Below are 20952 nucleotides of genomic sequence, written 5' to 3' on the forward strand. Positions count from 1 at the left end.
AAAGAAAGAAAGAAAGAAAGAAAGAAAGAAAGAAAGAAAGAAAGAAAGAAAGAAAGAAAAGGAAGATAATCCAGATCTAGGAAGATAAGGTACCTGCCCCCTCTACACGAGCTGACAACACCTGAAAGCTGCCTTAATTGTCAGGTCTCACGTTTGCCAAAGGGATGCAGGACGGCAACCAAGCAAAGTCAAAGCAGAACTATCAGGATGATGAAAGAAACCAAAATCCTGCATGTGAGAAGCAGATGAAGAGAAGACCCAGGGTCAAGTTCACTGTTATCAAGTATCAAGTGAGCCACCATAAGGAAAGGGCATATTCAGTGTGATCTGTAAGTGGAGGATTCAATGGATGAAAACATCAGAGAATTTTTTTAGGCTCGGGATGTTTCCATTTCTAATAAGCAAGAGCCGTCCAAAGATGGAACGCTCCATCCTGGGGGATCGTGTGTTTCCCATCACTGAGAGCTCCAAACGGGGGCTTTACGTCACTTGGAGGGGGATGCTGTACAAGATCAGGCATTGGAAAAAGGGGGAGCCAGATGGCCTTCAAACAAATCGCTCTTTCCCCTGAGAATCTCAGGACACTCTGAACCTCCAAAGCAGATAGACAGAGTACAATTATTCATCTTACAAAAGGATTTTTCACTTTACAAAAGACTTTGCCACAGGGTTCCTTTGAGGGGCTCTCCCGCGGCGCATTCAAAGCACTGTGTCATTTATAGAGGCACGCACAGAAGCAAGTCTGGAATCTCCCTGGAACACACCAGCCACAGGGAAGGAGGCTACTGGGTAGAGCCAGGGGCTTCTGTTCCCTCCCACCCACCCGCTCTGCCTTTGCTGCCTGGCCCAGGCCCAGCTGAGGGCATGTCTCACACTTTGACGTTGAGCACTGGCACATACAATAACGTTTATGGAACCTTCGGTGGAGCAAGCAGGCTGCGGGGCATCTGCCAAAAAGAGGGTGAAATCCTGCAGAAGGCGTTCGGCTTCCTGCCCATCGCTTCCCTTTTCCCCAATGTTCTTCACTGACTGGAGAGCCCTCTTCACGTAAGGTAAGGTGGCGACACATGGCTGCTCTTCAGGTGGGGAAGTCTCATCTTCACCTGCCGACGTGTTCTATGCTAACAAGCCGATGGCAGGCGACGTTGTTACCTGCTGGCGACTGCCCACAGAGAAGCCCCACCAGAAGACAGGGAACAACAGGAATCGATGCCCTCCACTGGATCTGGCAACCCAACCTAACCTAGAGCAGTTAGCTGGCGGTGGGCGACCCCTCAGCTCCTCTCCGGGATGCAACCGTAGGATGGGCAGGGCCTGGGGAGTCCCTGACGGAAGGACCAGCTCCTCCCAAAGGAGGGCACACTGCCGAGCCACTGACAAAATGGCCCTCCCAGCCCCATGACACCCCTGGGGGAGCCCTGTGAAGGGGCTCTAACCACTGAAAAGTTCTTCCTGCTCTCATCCGGCCAGGCTTTGCCTCCCTGTCATGTCCACCCACGGATCCCAATTCTCCCCTAACAGTGACACCCACGTTCCTAGCCGTCTGATTCCCAACAACCAACAGAGAGTGGAAGCAAACCAGTATCCCTAGATGGACAGACAGAGATACAAGGGAATGTCATTCACTTTAAGGAGGAGGGCAATCCTGCCATGTTCTAACGAACGAACCTCGAAGACATTATGCTCAGAGAAATAAGCCAGTCACGGAAGGACAAATACTGCATGAGTCCACTCCTACAAGACACAGAGAGTGGCCAATTCATAGAGACATCAAGTAAAAGGTGGTTGCCAGGGGCTGGGGGAGGGAGGAACGGGGAGTTGTTTAATGGGTAACAGCGTTTCAGTTTTGCAAGATGAAGAGTTCTGGAGATGGATGGTGATGATTTCCCAACAGTGAGAATGTACTTGACACAACTGAACTGTATACTTAAAAATGGTTAAGATGAGGGGCGCCTGGGTGGCTCAGTCGGTTGAGCCTCTGACTTCAGCTCAGGTCATGATCTCGTGATCTGTGAGTTCGAGCCCCACGTAGGGCTCTGTGCTGACAGCTCAGAGCCTGGAGCCTGCTTCAGATTCTGTGTCTCCCTCTCTCTCTGACCCTCCCCTGTTCACGCTCTGCCTCTCTCTGTCTCAAAAATAAACATTAAAAAAAAAAAAAGTTAAGATGATAAATTTTATGCTGTATTTCACCACAATTAAAAACCAAAGTGAGGGGCACCTGGGTGGCTTAGTCGGTTAAGCGTCTGACTTTGGCTCAGGTCATGATCTCATGGCGTGTGGATTTGAGCCCCACGTTTGAGCTTCCTCTCTCTCTGACCCTCCCCTGCTCATGCTCTGTCTCTCTCTCAAAAATAAAAATTTTAAAAATGTAAAAAAAAAAAAAAGTGATACAGAACACTCCCAATATTCCTTTTCCTCATAAAAACCCTCTGGGGGCGCCTGGGTAGCTCAGTCGGTTGAGCGTCCAACTCTTGGTTTCAGCTCAGGTCATGATCCCAAGGTCGTGGGATCAAGCCCCACATCAGGCTCTGCACTGAGTGCAGAGTCTGCTTGGTATTCCCTCTTTCTCTCCCTCTGCCCTTCTTCCCTACTCACTCACTCTCTCTCTCTCTAAAATAAAAAATAAAAAAATCTCAGGAAGAATATCTTACCTAAGACAGCGTCTCTTTCACTGTGTCCTGAGTGATAAATCAGGCAAAATCAGTCTAGAACATATTGGCCGCTCTCTCCTTCAGCTGAGGTCCATACCTCCCTCCTTCAGGCCCTATCTGGGGTCTGTCTTCAAAAGCACCGTCCATATTTTTGGTCTGGCAAGGCCAGCGGTGAGGTGGCTCAGAACTTCTTTCTGGCTAAGGTCTTCATTTGTAAATCTGGGCCAACATCAGTGCCTACCTCAATTACCTACCTCACGGGTTGTGAAGGTAAAATGAATTCATACGCATAAAACACCAGGAACACTGCCTGGCGTATGGTAAGTGTCACGTAAGTGTCTGACGTGATCATCTAGACCTGAGGCAAAGACAGTGGGTTTGCCCTGCACAGCACCTTTAAACTTTCTGAATGGCCTTGGACTAGCCGGGCAGTTTCAGCTTCACCCCAGCGCTCCCCAGGCCAGCCTCGCTTACAATCCCTAACTGGCCCTGAAGGCATTGGAGTTGACCGGCTTGGTCCAGTCACATCTCCTGCACTTTAGCAAAGAAGAAATGGGGAGTCGAGGAGGGCTGGCTCAAGGTCATGGTAAGTTAATGTTGAGGTCCCTAGGGCCCTCAGTCCAGGACTCCATCTGCCCACACTTCTGAGGGTCATGTTCTGTCTGTGCCGTCTGTCCCCACTGGCTGTTGTGTGTCCACCTGCCTCCAAAGCTGAGTGGATGTGGGGAGATGACTCCTCTCCCAGCAGCTGAGGGGTTAAACTCCAGTCACCCCTTCCCACCAGCTGCTTCATTTCCCCGCCACATTATTCCCTCCAAACTGCAGTGAAACAACAGGAGGGCGGCCCTGCTGCCCTGCTGAGGCTATAAATGTGGTAATGCCTGCAGCCCCAGGGCACGAGTCTCTTGCAGCCCCTTTCCATTTCTTTCCCTCCCAGAGCCTTGCAGGGTGAGAAAGAACCCACCCTCAGCAAACCAGGGGGTAACCAGTCCCCTGGGCATCTCGTTCACCCAACCAGTTAAGAGCTCAGAGGCTGGAACCCAGCACAGGAAAGGGGAAAGCATGACAGACAAATTGGGGACTGATTTCCTGTGAAAGGATTTTTAGTAATGAAATGAACCTTACGACATAGAGATCTCCAGTGTCTTTTAGACAATGCTCTCTCTTTGTGCTTTGACAAGATGGTCCCATTGCAAAAACTGAGATCTCGAACATTTTAGGGAAGCAGCTATCGTATAGAAGAGAATGTAAATAAATATCTCCTACATGGAATCACTTTTGCTGGCCTGTGGGCCCCAGCAAAAGGCAATTAATAAATTATTCAATTATGTGTATCTTAACACATCTAGTCTTTAAACTAAGAAGGCTTGGGGCGCCTGGGTGGCTCAGTCGGTTAAGTGTCCCACTTCAACTAAGGTCTCACAGTTTGCGAGTTCAAAGCCTGTGTCTGGCTCTGTGCTGACAGCTCAGAGCCTGGAGCTTGCTTTAGATTCCGTGTCTTCCTCTTTCTGCTCTCCCTCCCTTGCTCACGCTCTGTCTCAAAAATAAATAAATATTAAAAAAAAAGTTTTAATAGGGGCGCCTGGGTGGCTCAGTTGGTTGAGCGACCGACTTCGGCTCAGGTCATGATCTCACGTTTGTGAGTTCCAGCCCCACGTCGGGCTCTGTGCTGACAGCTCAGAGACTGGAGCCTGCTTCCGATTCTGTGTCTCCCTTTCTCTCTGCCCCTCCCCCACTCATGCTCTGTCTCTCTCTGTCTCAGAAATAAACATCAAACAAATTTAAAAATAAAAAATAAAAAAAATTTTAATAATAAAAAAATAAGAAGTCTTGATTGCAAGTTTTTTACGTCATCCGGTTTTTTTGTTGAAATATTTTCTGAACTTAATCCCTTGATGTAAATTTTTGGAACTCAGAGTGGGGTTTTTTATAAAGATTTTATTGACTTATTTACGTAGTTTATTTATTCTGAGAGAGAGAGAGAGAGCATGTGCACGCACGTGAGCAGGGCAGGGGCAGGGAGTGAGGGAGACAGAGAATCCCCAGCAGGTTCCTCACTGTCAGCACCGAGCCCGACGTGGGGCTCGATCTCATGAACTGTGAGATCACGACCTGAGGTGAAACCAAGAGCTGGGCGTTCAACTGACTGAGCCACCCAAGTGTTCCAAGATTTTATTTTTAAGTAATCTCTACACCCAACATGAGTCTCAAACTCATGACCCTGAGATCAAGAGTGTCACGCCCTACCGACTGAGCCAACCAGGCACCCCTGGAGCCCAGAGAGTTTTCATGAAAAACAAGACATGCTTTCATTTAAGGCAGAATCCTCACTTAGTCCTGAGAACAGAAGTGTTGAACACTTTTTCTGTTTTGTGTATGATGTAAAAGGGACACATTTTCTAATTGCTCCTACAGATAACAGGCAAAATTGATAAACACAGAAAATGATACGTATTCAAGGATATGTAAACACACACCCGCACCCACACGCGATCCCCCAGCTGTGTGGTGATTTGCCACATGGAAAGCATTTTCACATCCACCGTTTTCACTCTCCATGTCTGTCTCACAACTACCCTGTAAAGAGGGGCTGCAGATGAGGGAACGGAGACCCTGAGAAGTGAAGCAACTCACAGCTTTTAAGATGGTCGGTCCAGTACTCACGTCTAGATTCTCTGACTAGCATGCTGTTTCTCCTGTCTGTTCTGACAAGGTGTTTCGCTGCACACACACACGCACGCATGCACACACACACACACACACACACACACACACACTCACACACAAGTCTTCATTTGGGAATTCAAAATTCTAGCATACCTATTAGATGGAAATTGCCAATGTTTAAATGCTTCTGACCCACAGAAATGGCCAATGTATAGGGTTCGTGCTAATGCATCTCTCAAGTGCTGGGCGCTGAGCTAATTTGGGTAAAGGCGGCCTCTTGTTGAAAGGAAACCAACCTTTCCTTGGTTCTTGGGGTGGTCTTGGGGTGATCTGCCCTCACCATGGGAACTTCTGGGGCCCCAGGGCTGTTTCCCATGCTGCAGGGAAGGGGGTGGAAACAGGGCCTCTCTATGAACTGTTTATTTCTTCTTAGTTGTGCTTGTCGGTCCCCTCACACACGTACACATCTTGGCGGGGGGGGGGGGGGGGGGGGAGGGGAGTTTGTTAGCATTTCCATCCCCTCCAGAAGGGAACTGGGGCAGGGGGAGGGGGGAGCGGCGGAGGTGGAATCCAGAGAAAAAGCTGTGTCTGGGGAAAGCTGTGGCACCGATACAGAATGACCCATTTAAAAGGGTTGTGTGAGGCAGCCCTGTGCTGTCAGGATCTTCAGCGGACCGGGCCGTGTGTGTGTGTGTGTGTGTGTGTGTGTGTGTGTGTGTGTGTGTGCGCGCGCACACACACACGTAAGTTCACGTGCACACACACACACACACACTCGCACGTCCACGCAAGCTTTCCTACACCTGCTGTGTCTCTTCAGGTGCTCACGTGAAGTTGCCAAAATTCAGATGAGTAGTAAGTGTTGTTGGTGTCTGTCGGTCCATCTCTCCCCCCACCCTCCTCTCCTTCCCTCTGTCCCTCTGCCACTCGCTCACTCTCTCTCTCGATGTACAAAGGGGACTTTGGTGAAAAGAAAAGGGATGGTGTGTTGAGCCTGGCAGGTGACAGTGACAATAAATAATAAAGAAGAAATGGGAGAATTTAGGAACTCCAGACGTTGTAACAGCATTCACACATCCTCCACGTGGGTGAAGACAGTGACAGAGGAGGGAGGTGAGAACAGGAGGACCCGGGGGGGGAAGCGATGCCGTTTCTAGACACTGCTCATTCCTTCTTTCCTTCCTTCATTCAAAATTTAGTTGGGGGTGGGAGGAGGGTGCCTGGCTGGCTCTGTGGGTGGAGCGTGCGACTCTGGATCTCGGGGTTGTAAGTTAGAGCCCCACGTTGGGGGTACAGATTACTTAAAAAAACAAAACAAAACAAAACAAAACTGGGGCATCTGGATGGCTCAGTCGGTTAAGCATCCAACTCTTGATTTCGGCCCAGGTCATGATCTCGGGGTCATGGGACCGAGCCCCGCATGGGGCTCCGTGCTGAGCGTGCAGCATGCTTGGGATTTTCTCTCCCTCTCTTTCTGCCCCTCCTCCGCTTGCACACGTGTGCGCTCTCTCAAAATCAACATTTTCTTTAATCTTAAAAAAAATTTACTTGGCACCACCTGCCATTTGGCCAGCCCTGGGCCAGGCACCGGGGATGAGTAGAACCTGGGCCTTCCCTGGTGGGCATTGGGCCTGCAGGGCCGCTCCTGGTGACTCCTCCTCCCGACTGCCTCTAAAACAAGGACTTTGGCCTCCTCTGGGACTATCAGACGGATTCCTATTTCTCTCCTTAAAGACTCTGTCTCCATTCAGGGTCCAACCCTGGCCTCTTCTTGGAGGAGGAGGGAGTTAACCTTTATATTGAATAGGTTATTTTCACTTTATCTCATTTATCAATATCATCTCGTTTCACAGATGTAGAAACTGAGGCACAGTGCAATTAAGTAATGTGCCCAAGGTGCCTCTTTGGGAAGTAAGTAACCAGGACTCAGATCTGGGCTGACTGGCTCCGGAGCCTGGGCTCTCAGCTAGTATGCTAGAATCCCCTTCAGGAGGGGCATGTCTGGCTCAGTCGGCAGAGCGTGTGACTCTTGGTCTCGGGGTTGTGAGTTCGAGCCCCATTTTGGACGCAGAGATGACTTAGAAAACAAAATCTTAAGAAAAGAATGCCCTTCAGGAAAAGGCAAAAAAGAGCCTGGGAAAGGAATGGACGTGTCCCGACACTGTGAGAGGCTGGTGTAAGGGAATGACACCTGAGTGGCTGTCAGGAAGTATGGGTTCAAGTCCCGACCTGCCACAATCTTCACTGTGACTGTGGACAAATCATTTAACCTCTTAGAGGCTCCTTTCCTTTTTGAGAATTTTGCTGAGATCCCTTTACTTTTAATCATCTGTGACAAGCAACGAATTACAATTACGATGCATGCTAGTGGTCAAGGATTGTAATACTCTAAAGTTGTCTTTTTTTAATTTTTATTATTTTTCTTAAAGTTTATTTTTTATTTTATTTTTTAAAATTCCTTTCGCGTTTTTATTTTGAGGGAGAGACAGAGTACGAGCAGGGGAGGGACAGAGAGAGAGGGAGACACAGAATCTGAAGAAGGCTCCAGGCTCTGAGCTGTCAGCACAGAGCCCTATGTGGGGCTTGAACTCATGAACTGTGAGATCATGATCTGAGCCAAAGTTGGACACTTAACCGACTGGGCCACCCAGGCGCCCCTTAAAGTTTATTTATTTTGAGAGAGAGAGTGAGAGAGCAGGAGAACCGTAGAGACTGAGGGAGAGAGAGAATCCCAAGCAGATTCTGCACTGTCAGCATGGAGCCCAATGTGGGGCTGGACCTCACGAACCGAGAGATCATGACCTGAGAGGAAATCAAGAGTCGGTGGCTCAACTGATTGAGCCACCCAGGCGCCCTTTTTCAATTATTTTTTTAATATCTGTTTGTTTTGAGAGAGAGTGAGAGAGTGGGGGAGGGGCGGAGAGAGAGAATCCCAAGCAGGCCCTGCACTGTCAACTGCCCCAATGCGGGGCTCGAACTCATGAACTGTGAGATCATGCCCTGAGCCAAAATCAAGAGTTGGGTGCTTAACAGACTGAGCCACCCAGGGATACCTAACATTGTCTTTCTTTTTTTAAATTAAGCTCTAGTCCCAACGTGGGGCTTGAATTCACGACCCCAAGGTCAAGAGTCGCAGGCTCTACTGACGCAGCCAGCCAGGCACCCCTACTGTAACACTTTTTAAAGCCGAATGGGAAAGGGGTAGCATAGGGAAATGGGTAATTTCATAGGCAGGAAGGAAAAAATATGAATTGTATATGGAAGAGCCCCATTTGAAATCAGCCTGCAAAAAGTGAGGAGTGTCAGTGAGCCCTCATACCAGCCAGGTCTGCCTGGCACTTCTGGGCCTGAGCCGGGGAGTCGAAGAAGATCCCCGGCGAGCACTGACATGCAGAGGGGAGGCCGAGATAGGCACGTTGGGACAGCAGGTGCTCACCATCACGATGTTGGCCAGATGGGCAGAGACGAGTGCATACACCCCTCCAGAGGAGCCCACAACTGGTGCAGTCATGTCAGCCACAGACACCGCCAAGGACCCTGGTACAGAGAGACATCAGGAATTCAAGGGTGCTGGCGCGCACTCCCCGCCCCTGCCCCAGGCCCTCACACGCAGCAGCCTCGCGGAGGGGCGGGGGGGGTAAGACCCCGGAGCAAAGGCTCCATCTCTTCCTTTCATCCGGTGTCACCTTGGGGCCTCCTAAAAGCTTAAATTCATGGCTTGAAAGAGCCATCTGATTCGAACTTCTTTTACAGAAGACCCAGTGGAGGGAAGGGACCACCTGCCTGTCACTGCAACTCTGCCCCGCTTGGCGTTACCTCGGGGTTCTGAGCGATAACAAACAGTAGCAGTACTTACTGCAGGGTCAGCTGCCACGCGTGGGCCACCGTGTATGGCGCGCTGGCCACGCGTTTTACTTACATCGGCCCGTTTAACCCCCGAGGCCGCCCTTTGAGGAGGGTGACAGCAGCCTCAATGCAGAGGTGAGGAGGCTGAGCCCAGAGTCACTGGTAGGAAGGGCTGCAACCAGGACTTGAGTCCAGCTTTGCCGACACAAAGTCCATGCTCGTGGCCTCAACGGCAGCCACTCCCCGAACTGGTACAGACAGAGGTCAGCCTCCTCCCTCCACCATCGCTCCAGAGCATTTCTCTGCTCAACGGCATCTAGAAACCCGCTTGGCTTCACCTCCGACCTCCCTCCCTCCGGCCGAGTGACAAAAGGCCAACAGAATCTCCAGAGTGGGGGTTCCGCTGGAGGAAAAATGTCCTTGAAAAGTCCCAGGGAAGAGAGAGAGATGATGTCATACCCTCTGGGGGGAGAAGGGGGTAGACTTTTGGTCTGGGGGATGACAAACTTTTGTGCTGGAAGGGAAGCTGGGCAGAGAGGAGAAGGGAAATGTATTGTTCTGGTCTCATTTAAGTGTGATCAATGCTTTGGCTTCCAGGGAAGGACACGAGAGACTAAAAATAACCAGGAGGTAGAGCCCAGGGCTCAGAGGCTGAGGTGGCTGGCCTGGGTGAGTGCGCAGAAACCACCACTGGAAAATGCCCGCAGGCTCGGGAGCCAATTAGCCGCTGCCTGGGTGGAGATGGGCAGAAGTGCCAAACTGCAGGCTCCACACAAGTGTAGGGTCCGCTACTTAGGAGGAGGCTGGGCTCAACCCGGGAACCCGGGCGCCCGACACACCTGGGCATCAGGAGCCCCCAGAACATCATCCGCCTTCTCCCCTGCCTCGCTGCCCCCTCAGACCTCTCTCAAGGCTCCTCAGCTCGCTGGGAGATCCCTATGGCAAATTCTTGGTCTCAAGGGGGATGTGATCTCCCAGGAAAAAGCACTGTCATGAACCGAGAACTCCCAAGTCCTTCTCCCCTCCCAGGGTGACTATAAATCTTTCTTCTCCCCTTTCATGCCTTCCCTCTGGCTTTAATTAGGTATTGATCTATTGTCAGATCATTTTCTTTTTTCTTTTTCTTTTTTTTTTTTTACTGCCTAGCCAAGGGGTCAGCCATATATAACAGAAAAAAAAAAAAAAAAAAAAAATCCCAGGGTGGCAAACAGACAGGCAGTGGGATCTGCATGACAAAGGATTCCCACGCTCTCCGGGCAGGGCCCCGCAAGGAAGGCTGCATTGCGGGGCTGTGGAGGGCTGGCCGCTGGAGACGAGCCGCTCATTAATTACCGCGTGGACAGAGGAAGCCCCAGCCTCCCTGGGCTGGCCTCTTTCCTCTTGTAGGCCCAGCTTCTGCTCTGTGAGCCTCCTGGGTGCGGGGGGCCCCCCCCCCCCCGACCCGCAGCGGTAGGGAGGCGGTGGGGAAGCCCCCAGGGTCCAGCCTCCCCACCCTGACCTTTCTCTCACCCTACCCATGGAGAGGGGTCCACGACCCCGGGGTCAAGGGTCAATTTGGGATTGTGGCAGGAGTCTGGAATGGGGGCGTGGCTTGCTAGTTGTGTGACCTTGGGCACAGCCCCTGCATTCTCTGGGCTTCAGCTTTCTGTGACATAAAGAGGTCTAAGGCTTACCAACTTCTGAGCAGTGAAACCCTCTTTTCAAAGGAAACCTTACCCACACCCCTACCCCCATGGAGCAGAGCGCAGACAGCCTATGGCTGAGTGGGGGTGGGGCCTGGGGAGTAAAATTTGGCAGCCACTGGAGGGGACCTCAAGAGTTCCTTCCAGATCAGAGAGATTCAACAGCCCGAGATTCTGGGATCCAGGATCCGAGGTTTGGATCCTGGTTCTAGAATCCCGAAAGTAACAATCTGGACTCACAGGTCCTCCGTGTATGGCAGAAAGATTTCCTCAAGTGGCTGCAGGTTAGCCCTGGACTAGAGGGACTGGAAACAAGGGCATGCATACATATCAATATAGTAATAAAGGTCATCCCGGGGCAGGAAGCCTGGGCCACGCAGGATTCCGGACAAGCTGTGTGGAACCTAGCCTCATGGATGACAGTTCCATAAGGCCAGTATGAATGCCCCAGACGTCATGGGGCAGAGGAGGGATAGAATGGCAAGATGGAGTGAAACGCATCTCTGCACAGCCCAAGGGACTAGTTCTGGTTGGACTATGAACTCTCTTGAAAAAGTTCTGGGCCCACACCAGCACGCAGATAAATTGGTGACTTTATCATAATGCACAGCTGCGATAATGTTAGCCTGAAATAATTTAAAGCAGGTGTTTTCCAACGTCTCCCTTGGCCATTAAAACAAAAAAATCCAAATAGAAATCAGCAGAACATCTACCTTTGAGCAATATAACTTTATTTATGTATGTATTCTCTCCTTTGTTCTACAAATATTTGCTGCTTAACATATGCCAAACCCTGAGTTAAGTCTCTGGGGATGCACACGTGGTGCATCATCTATATAATCTATAAGAAAAGTTGGGTGGAGCCCTTGAAATACTGGTTTTTAAAGTACCTAAATTTTAGCCACGTGATAGTTAGCTAGAAGCAAGAGACACGTCAAGCATTGGTTAGAAGCATGGGGCTCCCACTCACTTCTAGAACTTCCCTCGTCCTTCTAAGAAAATTGAGCTAGTCGTTTCACCTCTCTGAACCACCTGTGACATGGGGGTGATGGTACCCACCTCATAAGATTTGCCAATACAGGAAAAATGTATGTGCATCCTCTATCACAGGCCCAGAGTATCGGATGTGCTCAGCAGAGGTTGGCTGTCATTGCTACAAAATGTGATGGCCTTGCCTTTGCAATATTTTCATTGGGCAGGAGCTAAATGGTGGGGTCTGATGTCTATTAAGACCTCTCTGGGTGGGGCGCCTGGGTGGCTCAGTTGGTTCGTGTCCAACCCACCTTCCGCTCGAGTCATGATATCACAATTCGTGAGTTCGAGCCCCACATCGGGCTCTGAGATAACGGCACAGAGCCTGCTTGGAATTCTCTATCTCCCTCTCTCTCTGCCCCTACCCTGCTTGCGCTCTCTCTCTCTCTCTCAAAAATAAAAACATTAGAGAAAAAAAAAAGACTTCCCTTGGTTTCTGACAATAAATAACATGCACAAGGACAAGGCCTGCCTTCTGGTTCTCATAACATATGGTAGTGGTTTGAAGCACAGCCTTTGGGGTCAGGCAGCCTGGGTCTGGGGCCAGTTCCGCCACTTACAGCTAGGTCTTCTCAGGCAAGTCCCTGAGACACCCTAAGGCTGTTTCTGCACCTGCAGCAAGGGGAGAGTAATAGTACTTGCCTCGAGGGGTTGCTTGCCTGCACATGGCCAACACTTGCTAACTACTGGCTACCCGGTCAGGGTCTGGCTGGCTGTGAATGGAGCCGCCTCTCTGAGCTGGGATGCACACAGAGTAGACAGGGAAGGAAGGGGTGCAGGCAGATCAATCAACTCAGTCCAGAAGATCAATGACATGATTTATGGTGACCAGAGTGACCTCTGGTCTGAATCAATGCCTCAGACAGAATAGTACATGTTGTTTGCTTTATGATACAGCCCCACCCCCTCCTGTCTGGTTGGCAAGGATCCCTTCTGTCTGTGCACCATCCCACTCTGCACCGGGGTCACTGGCGAGTGACACCTGCACTGCCTTCCTGCTGGGTGTCATCAGTTTGGGTGAGGCCTGAGTCATCTTGAATCTTACTTCCGTCTTCTGGGTTATTGGCACTCCCATCTAATTGACTACTAACTGCAAGTGTTATGAGTGTCTTTCCTGTTCCTCGCCATTAACCATCTGGGTCTCTGGGTATGTAGGTATAGAAAATGTGACTATGAATCTCCAGATGTCAAGACTCGGGGACTGCGTGGGTGGCTAAGTCTGGCACACAGAGATCCTCATTAGACCTTTGCTAAAGGATGTGGAAGGTGCTGGATGCTGGGGAAGCTCATGTGGGTGCTGTCCGAGGTGGCCAAGTTTTCACCCGCAGCACACAGAGAAATGAAGAAGGTGAGGGGCCAATCTCCCAAGCTGAGGGTTCCTGAACTAGCAGACCAGCCTCGAATGGGTGAGTGGGGTGGGACTCTTCCCTCTTGGATTCCTGAAGCCACCTCAGTTACTCCCAGGGTCCCTGTCTGCTCATTGTTTACAAGGTCAACGCCGCCCTGCTCTCCTGATGACAACTTTAATACCACTCAGAAAGGATTAAGATCTTACTTAAACATACACACAAAGCTCCCTTGGGCACAGCTGTCAAGGTGAAGAGCTGAGGTGGCAAACCTTGTAAAAAAAAAAAAAAAAAAAGAAGAAAAAGAAGAAGAAGAAGAAGAGGAGAAGGAGAAGCAGCAGCCAGCTATAAGGTTGGAAACATCACGAGGGAGATCCCTCTGTTCAGAAACCCGGTTGGTGCAGACTCTTTCTGCAGAAATGCAGTCTGCTCTCCCCGGCTCACCCCAGCCAGCCTAACCTCCCTCCCGGGAAGGAGAGGGGGCGTCCCACTGGCCACAGGGCCGGCCTTCCTCAAGGTCATGGTCCTTCGCCGTGTGAGCAGAGTCAGCTAGGGCCCCAGTCTCCTCCAGCTGGCGTGAGTGCTCACTACCTCTTAGGCCAGACCTGCTTCCTGTCAGCAGGGGGTCAATCAAGGGGACAGGTGTAGGCCTGGTGGGTGGGCCTGGTTCCACCCACACCTTGGATGTCCCTACAGGGATCTTACTGTGCCTGTGCAGTGTATATGGCACTGTTACTCCATTTGTCACCTCACTCCACCCTCCTAACACCCTACAGGCAGATCTTATTAGTTCCCTCCTAAAACCTAAGGGGGCCGAGAGAGGTTAAGGAATTTCCCCAAACTCACACAGCTACAACATGGCAGTATAAAGACAGAAACCCCGGTCAATCTGCCTGTTCCACATCCTGTGGTCTCCTCCCCTTGCCATCACATGCCTCCCTCTTTGGATGGCAGTCCCCTTTCCAGAGGAGGTTTGCTAACCCTGGTAGTTACGAGCCTTGGCGATGGGAGTCCTCTATTGCTGGAGGCCGGGGGCTTGCCCAATCCCATGGGGTCTCCCAGCCACCCTGGGGAAGTTTACCCCTGTGGACTTGCAGCCCACCTGCCTACCTGCCACAACGCCAGCCACGTAGACAAGCCCAATGCGGGTTGCTCCGTGCACCATCTCCAAGGGCACCCCTACCAGGAGCTGCAGCACCACGTTGAGTCCCAGGTGTTCTATCCTGTACAGAAAGACCACTCCATTCATACACTCATTCATTCATTCACTCACTCACTCATTCATTCATTCATTCATTCAACAAACACTGTATGCCAAGATGCTGGGGATCCAGCAGGGAATAAGACCCTATACCTACCTTGAGGAGCTCATGGTCTGGGTCTAAGGGACAGGAATTACAATGCAGACAGGTCGTCTTGGAAACAGCATACCTTGCCTGCCACCTGGGACAGGAAGGAACAGTGCAGGGCCTGGGCAGTGCTTGGCAATGCCTGCACCTGCCATAGTGAGAAGGTGCCTCACCACGGTTAAGATCCAGCAAATCCATCCATTCACATATGAGAAGCCAAGACTCAGAGAGGGACACTGACTGGCTTACAGTCACACAGCCCGGGTTCCTGATGGGCAGAATCTGCTCCATTCACCAGGCCACGAAGTTACTCTGGCTCTCTACACATTTGTAAGAGCTACTGATGTTCAAAGAGAAAGATGTTTTCAAGACAAGTGCAAGCATTAGAGGGGCGCGTGGGTGGTTCAGTCAGTTAAGCATCTAGCTCTTGATTTCGGCTCAGGTCACGATCTCACGGTACGTGAGATGGAAACCGAGTCGGGCTCTGTGCTGACAGCATGGAGCCTGCTTGGGATTCTCTCTCTCCCTCTCTCTGCCCCTCCCTTGCTCACTCTCTCGCTCTCTCAAAAATAAATAAATAAACGTTAAAAAAAAAAACAAAACAATTGTAAGTATTAGAGATATCTCTTAGAACTTAATAATTCAAAGTTATCCCTTAAAATATCATGAAATCCCTTAAAATCCCATTCTACCCAACACTCTGGGTTGGGTTTTCTTACCCTATGAATACTTTCCTTTTTATACTATCATACATCTACGACCAGATCTTGTTGCTAACTGGTGTCTAGCCGAATGCCTATGTTATTGGAAAAAGTTGTCATGTTACTATTGCTATATCAATGTGTGCTTTCAAGTTTACAAAGCACTTTCACATCCACTGTCTCACATAAATTGAACCTACAGCATCTGCACAGCTTCCTGGAGATGTTTAAGTTATAGGGTAACAGAGCACATCATGAGGGGTCTGGACCTTGGCCTGGGTCACAGCCCTGGTCCTGGTCTGCAAGGCCCTGCCTGGAGACTAATCACTGTGCCATGTTGGGCACACGTGAGCACCTGTCTACCCAGGAGGGCACCTGCAAGGTAGCTCAGACAGATGGGGCTCTGTTCTACACTCCTATCATGCCTGGAATCTTCCAGCCCTGACTGCCAGCCGAAGGGTTAGAAGTGTCAGACAAACGCACTGGAAAAGAGCCGGATGCGAGCATCAGATTCATAAAGAGACTGCAGAAGTTTTCTGGTCCTGTCTTCTTGGTTTACAGGCAAGAGCCTGAGACTAGAAGACACCCGGTGAGGGGAACTCAGGGCTCCTGCGTCCCAATCCGAACTCCTTCCTCTCTACCGCACTGGATTCACTGGTCCAGAGTGGGCCCCTGGATCATAGGTCACCTTGCTGGGCTCATCCCAGATGTTGGCCAGCTGTCCCTATCTCCTGTCGGCTGCAGCGCCAGCCAAGAGCCCCTCCCTCCCTCAACATCACAGACCTAGAAACTCCTCCAAGGGCTCTCCCAGGCAGGCACTGCCCCATTAGAAGCAATAGCCAGAGAAAGGCCTGAGGCCACCACTATGGGCCTCAGCTAAGAGCCTCTGTGCACTGTCCACTTTGGCCTCCAGGCTTTTAGCTCCCAGAGGCAGAGAATGGACAAAGAGGCTTTGGAGGCTTTGTCCATTCTTGTTCCTCACCCCAAAAGATCAAGGAAGGCCAGAGGTCAGTCCTGGAAATAAGGCAGCAGTCTTACCCACTGTGGAGTCACAGGCTTGGGCAGCCTGGGCAGGGAATCCCATCAACAGATATTATAATTATTGCTAGAATTCCTCAAAAAGACTCTCACCACCTATGGAGACCACCTTGGGAGAAAGGCGCTTTCAAGAAATCTGTCCTTTATCCCACTTCTGGGGGCACTGACACGCAGTTTATGGATCATGAACTTGGTAGCTAACACTTCCCTTTTTGCTTTGGCCACTAGGAAGCTCAGAACGAACTTGTAACCTACATTTGTACCGCTTTCACTGTGGGCTTAAACTTAGCATTTTCCTCCATCTATTTCCCCTTTTCCATACCGTGTCAGTAATGAACTACCTTCTGGTATTAGGTAAGTTTCAAGGAGCCACCTCAAACCCTGTGTCCAGGAAGATAAAAACAAACTGAAACATATTTCCTTCTAGGCTCTCTGGACCTCTTGTTTTCCTATGGGGACTCTAGCCAGAGCAAACGAAGGCAGGCACTCACCCCGCGTGCATGAAGATGTACGTCAGGTAACGCCATGCCTGTGCGCGGAGCTGTGGGTGGTAAACCAGCGAGTTCTTCAGGTATCGCGGATGGGTTACCTGCAGCACGAACTGACCCAGCGACACTCCGTTGTAGAGGAAAAAGGCAACCTGGATGAAAACAGAATGGCAGGGGCCTGTTACTAGACGCGAAACTGGCCAGGAGCCCCTCTGGTGCTAACATTCAGAATCCCCTGCAGGAACTTGTCACTTTTCCTCCTCGGAGAATGAGGGACAGCCCCTATGGCCGGCACCCTGCCTAGCTCTCGGCCACCTCTCACCCCACTTTGGTTTGGTTATTTTGTGTTAAATGGTCACGTGGGCTCTGCCCGCACCTCCTCGGTGCGAAGCGGGAAAGGCTCGGTGGGGGGGGGGTTCAACTAATTGCAGCAAAAACTTACATACCCGTTTGGGGGAAGAGGCAATTCTACACAAGGTGATTTTTTTTGAATTGCGGTAAAATACGCATAACATAAAATGTACCACCTTCATCAGTTTTCAGCATACAGCTCAGTGGCATCCAGTGTGTTCACAATGTGCAGCTGTCAGTGCCACCATCCACAGAAGTCTTGCAAAAGTGACACTCTGTCTCCATTAAGCACCAGCCCTGGCAACCACCATTCTACTTCGTCTCTATGAATTTGACTCCCCTGGGTGCCTCATCTAGGCGGACTCACACAGGTGGCTGGCTTATGTCACTTAGCATGATGTCCTCAAGATTCACTTATGTTATAGCATGTGTCCAAATTTCCTTTTTAAAAAAAATTTTTAATGTTTATTTTTGAGAGAGAGAGAGAAGGACAGAGACAGAGCGTGAGCAGGGGAGGGGCAGAGAGAGACGAAAACACAGAATCCGAAGCAGGTTCCAGGCTCTGAGCTGTCAGCACAGAGCCTGACACGGGGCCTGAACCCATAAGCCATGAGATCATGACCTGAGCTGAAGTTGGACGCTTAACCAACTGAGCCACCCAAGCACCCCATTCTTTTTTTTTCTTTTTAATGTTTATTTTTGAGAGAAAGGGGGAGCACAATCGGGGGAGGGGCAAAGGGAGGGGGGGGAGAGAGAGAGAGAATCTGAAACAAGCTCTGAGCTGTCAGCACAGAGCCTGACATGGGGCTTGAACCCACAAACCATGAGATCATAACCTGAGCCAAAGTCGGACACTCAACCGACTGAGCCACCCACGTGCCTTTTTTGTTTTCTTAGAGTTTATTTATTCAAGTAATCTCTACACCCAACGTGGGGCTTGAACTCATGACCCTGAGACAGAGTCGCAAGCTCCTCTGACTGAGCCAGCCGGGCATCCCTGGGATTTTCAGTCCTACAGTAAATGGCCCCAATTTGCGTGTCTCTTTAAGACTCAGGTCGGCTTCGAAATTTTCTTTTGTTCTCACCCATACTGCCAGGTTGTCAGCAGGTTGTAAACCAGGTATGACAGCCAGGTTCTTACTCCCTATTGCTGGCTGGTTGTGGGCCCCTTCTAGTAACTTCCCACCACGTCCCTCCCATTCCCTGTTGTGGACCCAGGAAACCAAGTTACTGAAGCTATATGTAAAACAAAAGCTTTGGGCTTTAGTACAAGTACTCTGAAACAGTTATTTCAGCATTTTCTTCTTGATTGGTGGTTTGAGTTTACAGAGCTGCAGTTTCTGGAAATTTGAAACCAACCTGGACGCCTCTCTGGATGACCTTGGGCAAATTACTTGAACGCTCTGGTCCTTGGTTTCCTCATCTGGAAATGGGGATGCCCACGCTTCCAGGCGGTCATGAGGTTTGAAAAGTGCTGAAGCACAGGAAGGGCCAGCTGTGCGTGTCATGTACTCAGCGAATGAGGCTGTAATCGGTGTGGGGTTCGGGCCTCCTGGGCGGGACCTGTGCCATTCCCAGCGCCCCCATCCCCACCCTCCAGCAGATGGACTCCCCTGGGTTCTCTGGGGAGCCGTCCTGTCCATCTTACGTGACACGGGTGGTCTGGCAGCAAATACAGCTCCCAAGGCAGCTCATTATTATTGGTCCTCAAATAGAATTTAATAAATAGACCAATACAGTAAGCATTTGGAGAGCGATTCCAAGAATATCTCAGAAACATCGCATCTTCAACACGCGCTTGGATGAACCCACAACAACAAACAGAGGAGCGCTTGGCCTTGCAGACCAGCTACTCTGATTCAGGAAAAAAAGAAGAAGATCGCCATGGAGCTTAATGATCCTGCCATTTGATTCGGCATCGGCTTTATAGGAACATATGCCGTGGTGGTAATTAGGCCCGTGGCTCTGGAAGAGAAACGGTGCAAACTCCGGAACACCATTCAGGAGCTGGGGTTGGGGGCCCACGGGTTCTAGGCTCAGCAGCCAAAAAAATTCAGTCTCTCACACAGGGGCACACACTCAGAAACCGGTACCTTTGGCTTCTCCTGCCTAAGCAGGAGACGTTTAGAATAACGATAGGGACGGATGATTCCCTAAGGGGAGAACGTTCTTTCAAAATACGTTAAGCCCACATTTACCTGTTCATAAACACTCCCTCCCATATGCATTTTGAGTAATGCTTCTGTGTTCAGAAAGCGCCACCAGGCACTCTTGCGCTAAATAGAGGAGTTCTATGGGAGAAGGAGGCGGGCCTGGTGATCCCTGCTCTACGGGAGGCGGGGGGGATGGAGTCCCGGGGAGCAAACGACTGGTCCGCGTTCCTCACCAGGGAGGAACTAAAATAACTTAGTTTTAAGGAGTTAGCCTGGCCAAATCCCCCACGTCAACAAGCTTAGGACATTGCTCTTGTTGCTGGTGTTTTGGTAGGGGGTGGTCATATGGGGATTTTGCTGCAGCGATAAGAATCTTCGGAATATCCTTGTGGTCCCGGGGTTCTGACAACACTCACAGGCCCTGTAACACGGCCTGACTGGCAACTCGGCCTCACCCGCCGCCTTGTGGTGGAGGAGACGCTGCCCTTCCTGTCTTGATCTCAGACACCCTCTTGCCCACCCCCTCCGCGCCCCCCACCCCAGGGCTGGGCAGCCCCTTCCCCACCCTTGTGCTTGCCTCCAGCAGCGTGACCGTGATCATGAACCAGGGCGGGGGGCAGCAGGTGTAGCTGTCGTAGTACCACTTCCGGTCAATCTCCCGGGGCAGGGTCTCGTAGGCCACGTGGCGGATGAGCCGCTGGGAGAGATTCAGCCCTTTCTCCTCCAGCAGGGCCTTGCTGCAGAGTCGGCGGTTGCCCTGCAGGATGGCCTGGCGGAAGCTGTTGGACCGCTTGTTGCTCATCTGCGTGGGAAACAGGGCGGGGGGGGAAGGGCTCAGAACTGGGGTCTCGGGGTCTCAGCACATACCTTGGACCGACCAGGCCTCATCCCACCTTTCTCTTTCTTCTACACTGGGGTCCCACGTGGCAGATGTTCTAAAGCAACTTGTTTTGGGCTCCTCGGATATTCTTAACTAGTCTACCTGTTAGATAAGGACGGTGAACATCCTCATTCTACAAAATCAGAGAGAGGTTTAGGAGTCCAAGTTCAAACTCAGAACCTGTACCCATGATCACCGTACCTTCCTTCCACCCACCTACCCATCATCCGTCCGTCACAAGTGAGTGTCAACACATTGCCAGGCACAGAGGCCACAATGGTGCTTAAGACAAATAAGAAACCAGCAATCGCGGCTCAGCGTGAAGGCTGCTGGGGGTGCACGCAGGAGGCAGCCCAGCCCTGTCCCACGGTGGTCAGGGAGGGCTTTCTCGAGGAGGGGGTAACTGAGTGAGAACTGACGGATGAGAAGGAGCTCGAGTCCTCAGAGATGCCAGCTTCGGAAGAGGTGGGCAGCCCTGGTGAGGTGGACCAGTTTGCAGAGAGGTCTCTAGAATGAGAACCCAGAGCTGTGTTTGTGGAAGGTCATCACTCCTGAGTGCCTGGAACGCTTGGTGTGCCAAAGGACTGGTCGTAGAGCCTTGTCTGAGGACCGGCCCTACCGTCCGCAGCCTCAGGCTGCCCGATGCATCCTCACTGGAGTCCTGGCGGCCTCGCTCTGTGGTCAGCCTGACTCCCAGAAACCAGGCGGCCGGCCTGGCTGACTTCTAGGCTCCTGGGGCCTCTGTGGCGTCCTCCACGACCACACTCC

At 51.0% G+C, this 20952-nt stretch overlaps 1 protein-coding gene across 8 annotated transcripts in view; it reads right to left on the reverse strand.

Annotated features, from left to right (window-relative positions):
• The window catches only part of RHBDL3 (rhomboid like 3), a 65511-nt gene that overhangs the window by 24682 nt on the left and 19877 nt on the right, over positions 1 to 20952 (reverse strand). For 6 of the 8 annotated variants that reach the window (XR_005784646.1, XM_040455251.1, XM_040455248.1 and 3 more), the window contains 4 exons: positions 19882 to 20106; positions 16804 to 16952; positions 14335 to 14447; positions 8755 to 8855 (listed from right to left, as the gene is read on the reverse strand). Coding sequence is in view for 7 of the 8 variants with exons in the window: in XM_040455251.1 (XP_040311185.1) it covers positions 8755 to 8855; positions 14335 to 14447; positions 16804 to 16952; positions 19882 to 20106 (588 nt within the window). In the remaining variant the exon portion in view is untranslated. Of the gene's footprint in view, positions 1 to 8754; positions 8856 to 14334; positions 14448 to 16803; positions 16953 to 19881; positions 20107 to 20197; positions 20287 to 20952 lie in introns of those variants that run through there. The other 2 variants (XM_040455254.1, XM_040455249.1) reach the window with 2 other exon arrangements.

The sequence above is a fragment of the Herpailurus yagouaroundi genome, unplaced genomic scaffold (genome assembly GCF_014898765.1).
Source record: "Herpailurus yagouaroundi ecotype Mexico unplaced genomic scaffold, PumYag 215, whole genome shotgun sequence".
NCBI lineage: Eukaryota > Metazoa > Chordata > Mammalia > Carnivora > Felidae > Herpailurus > Herpailurus yagouaroundi.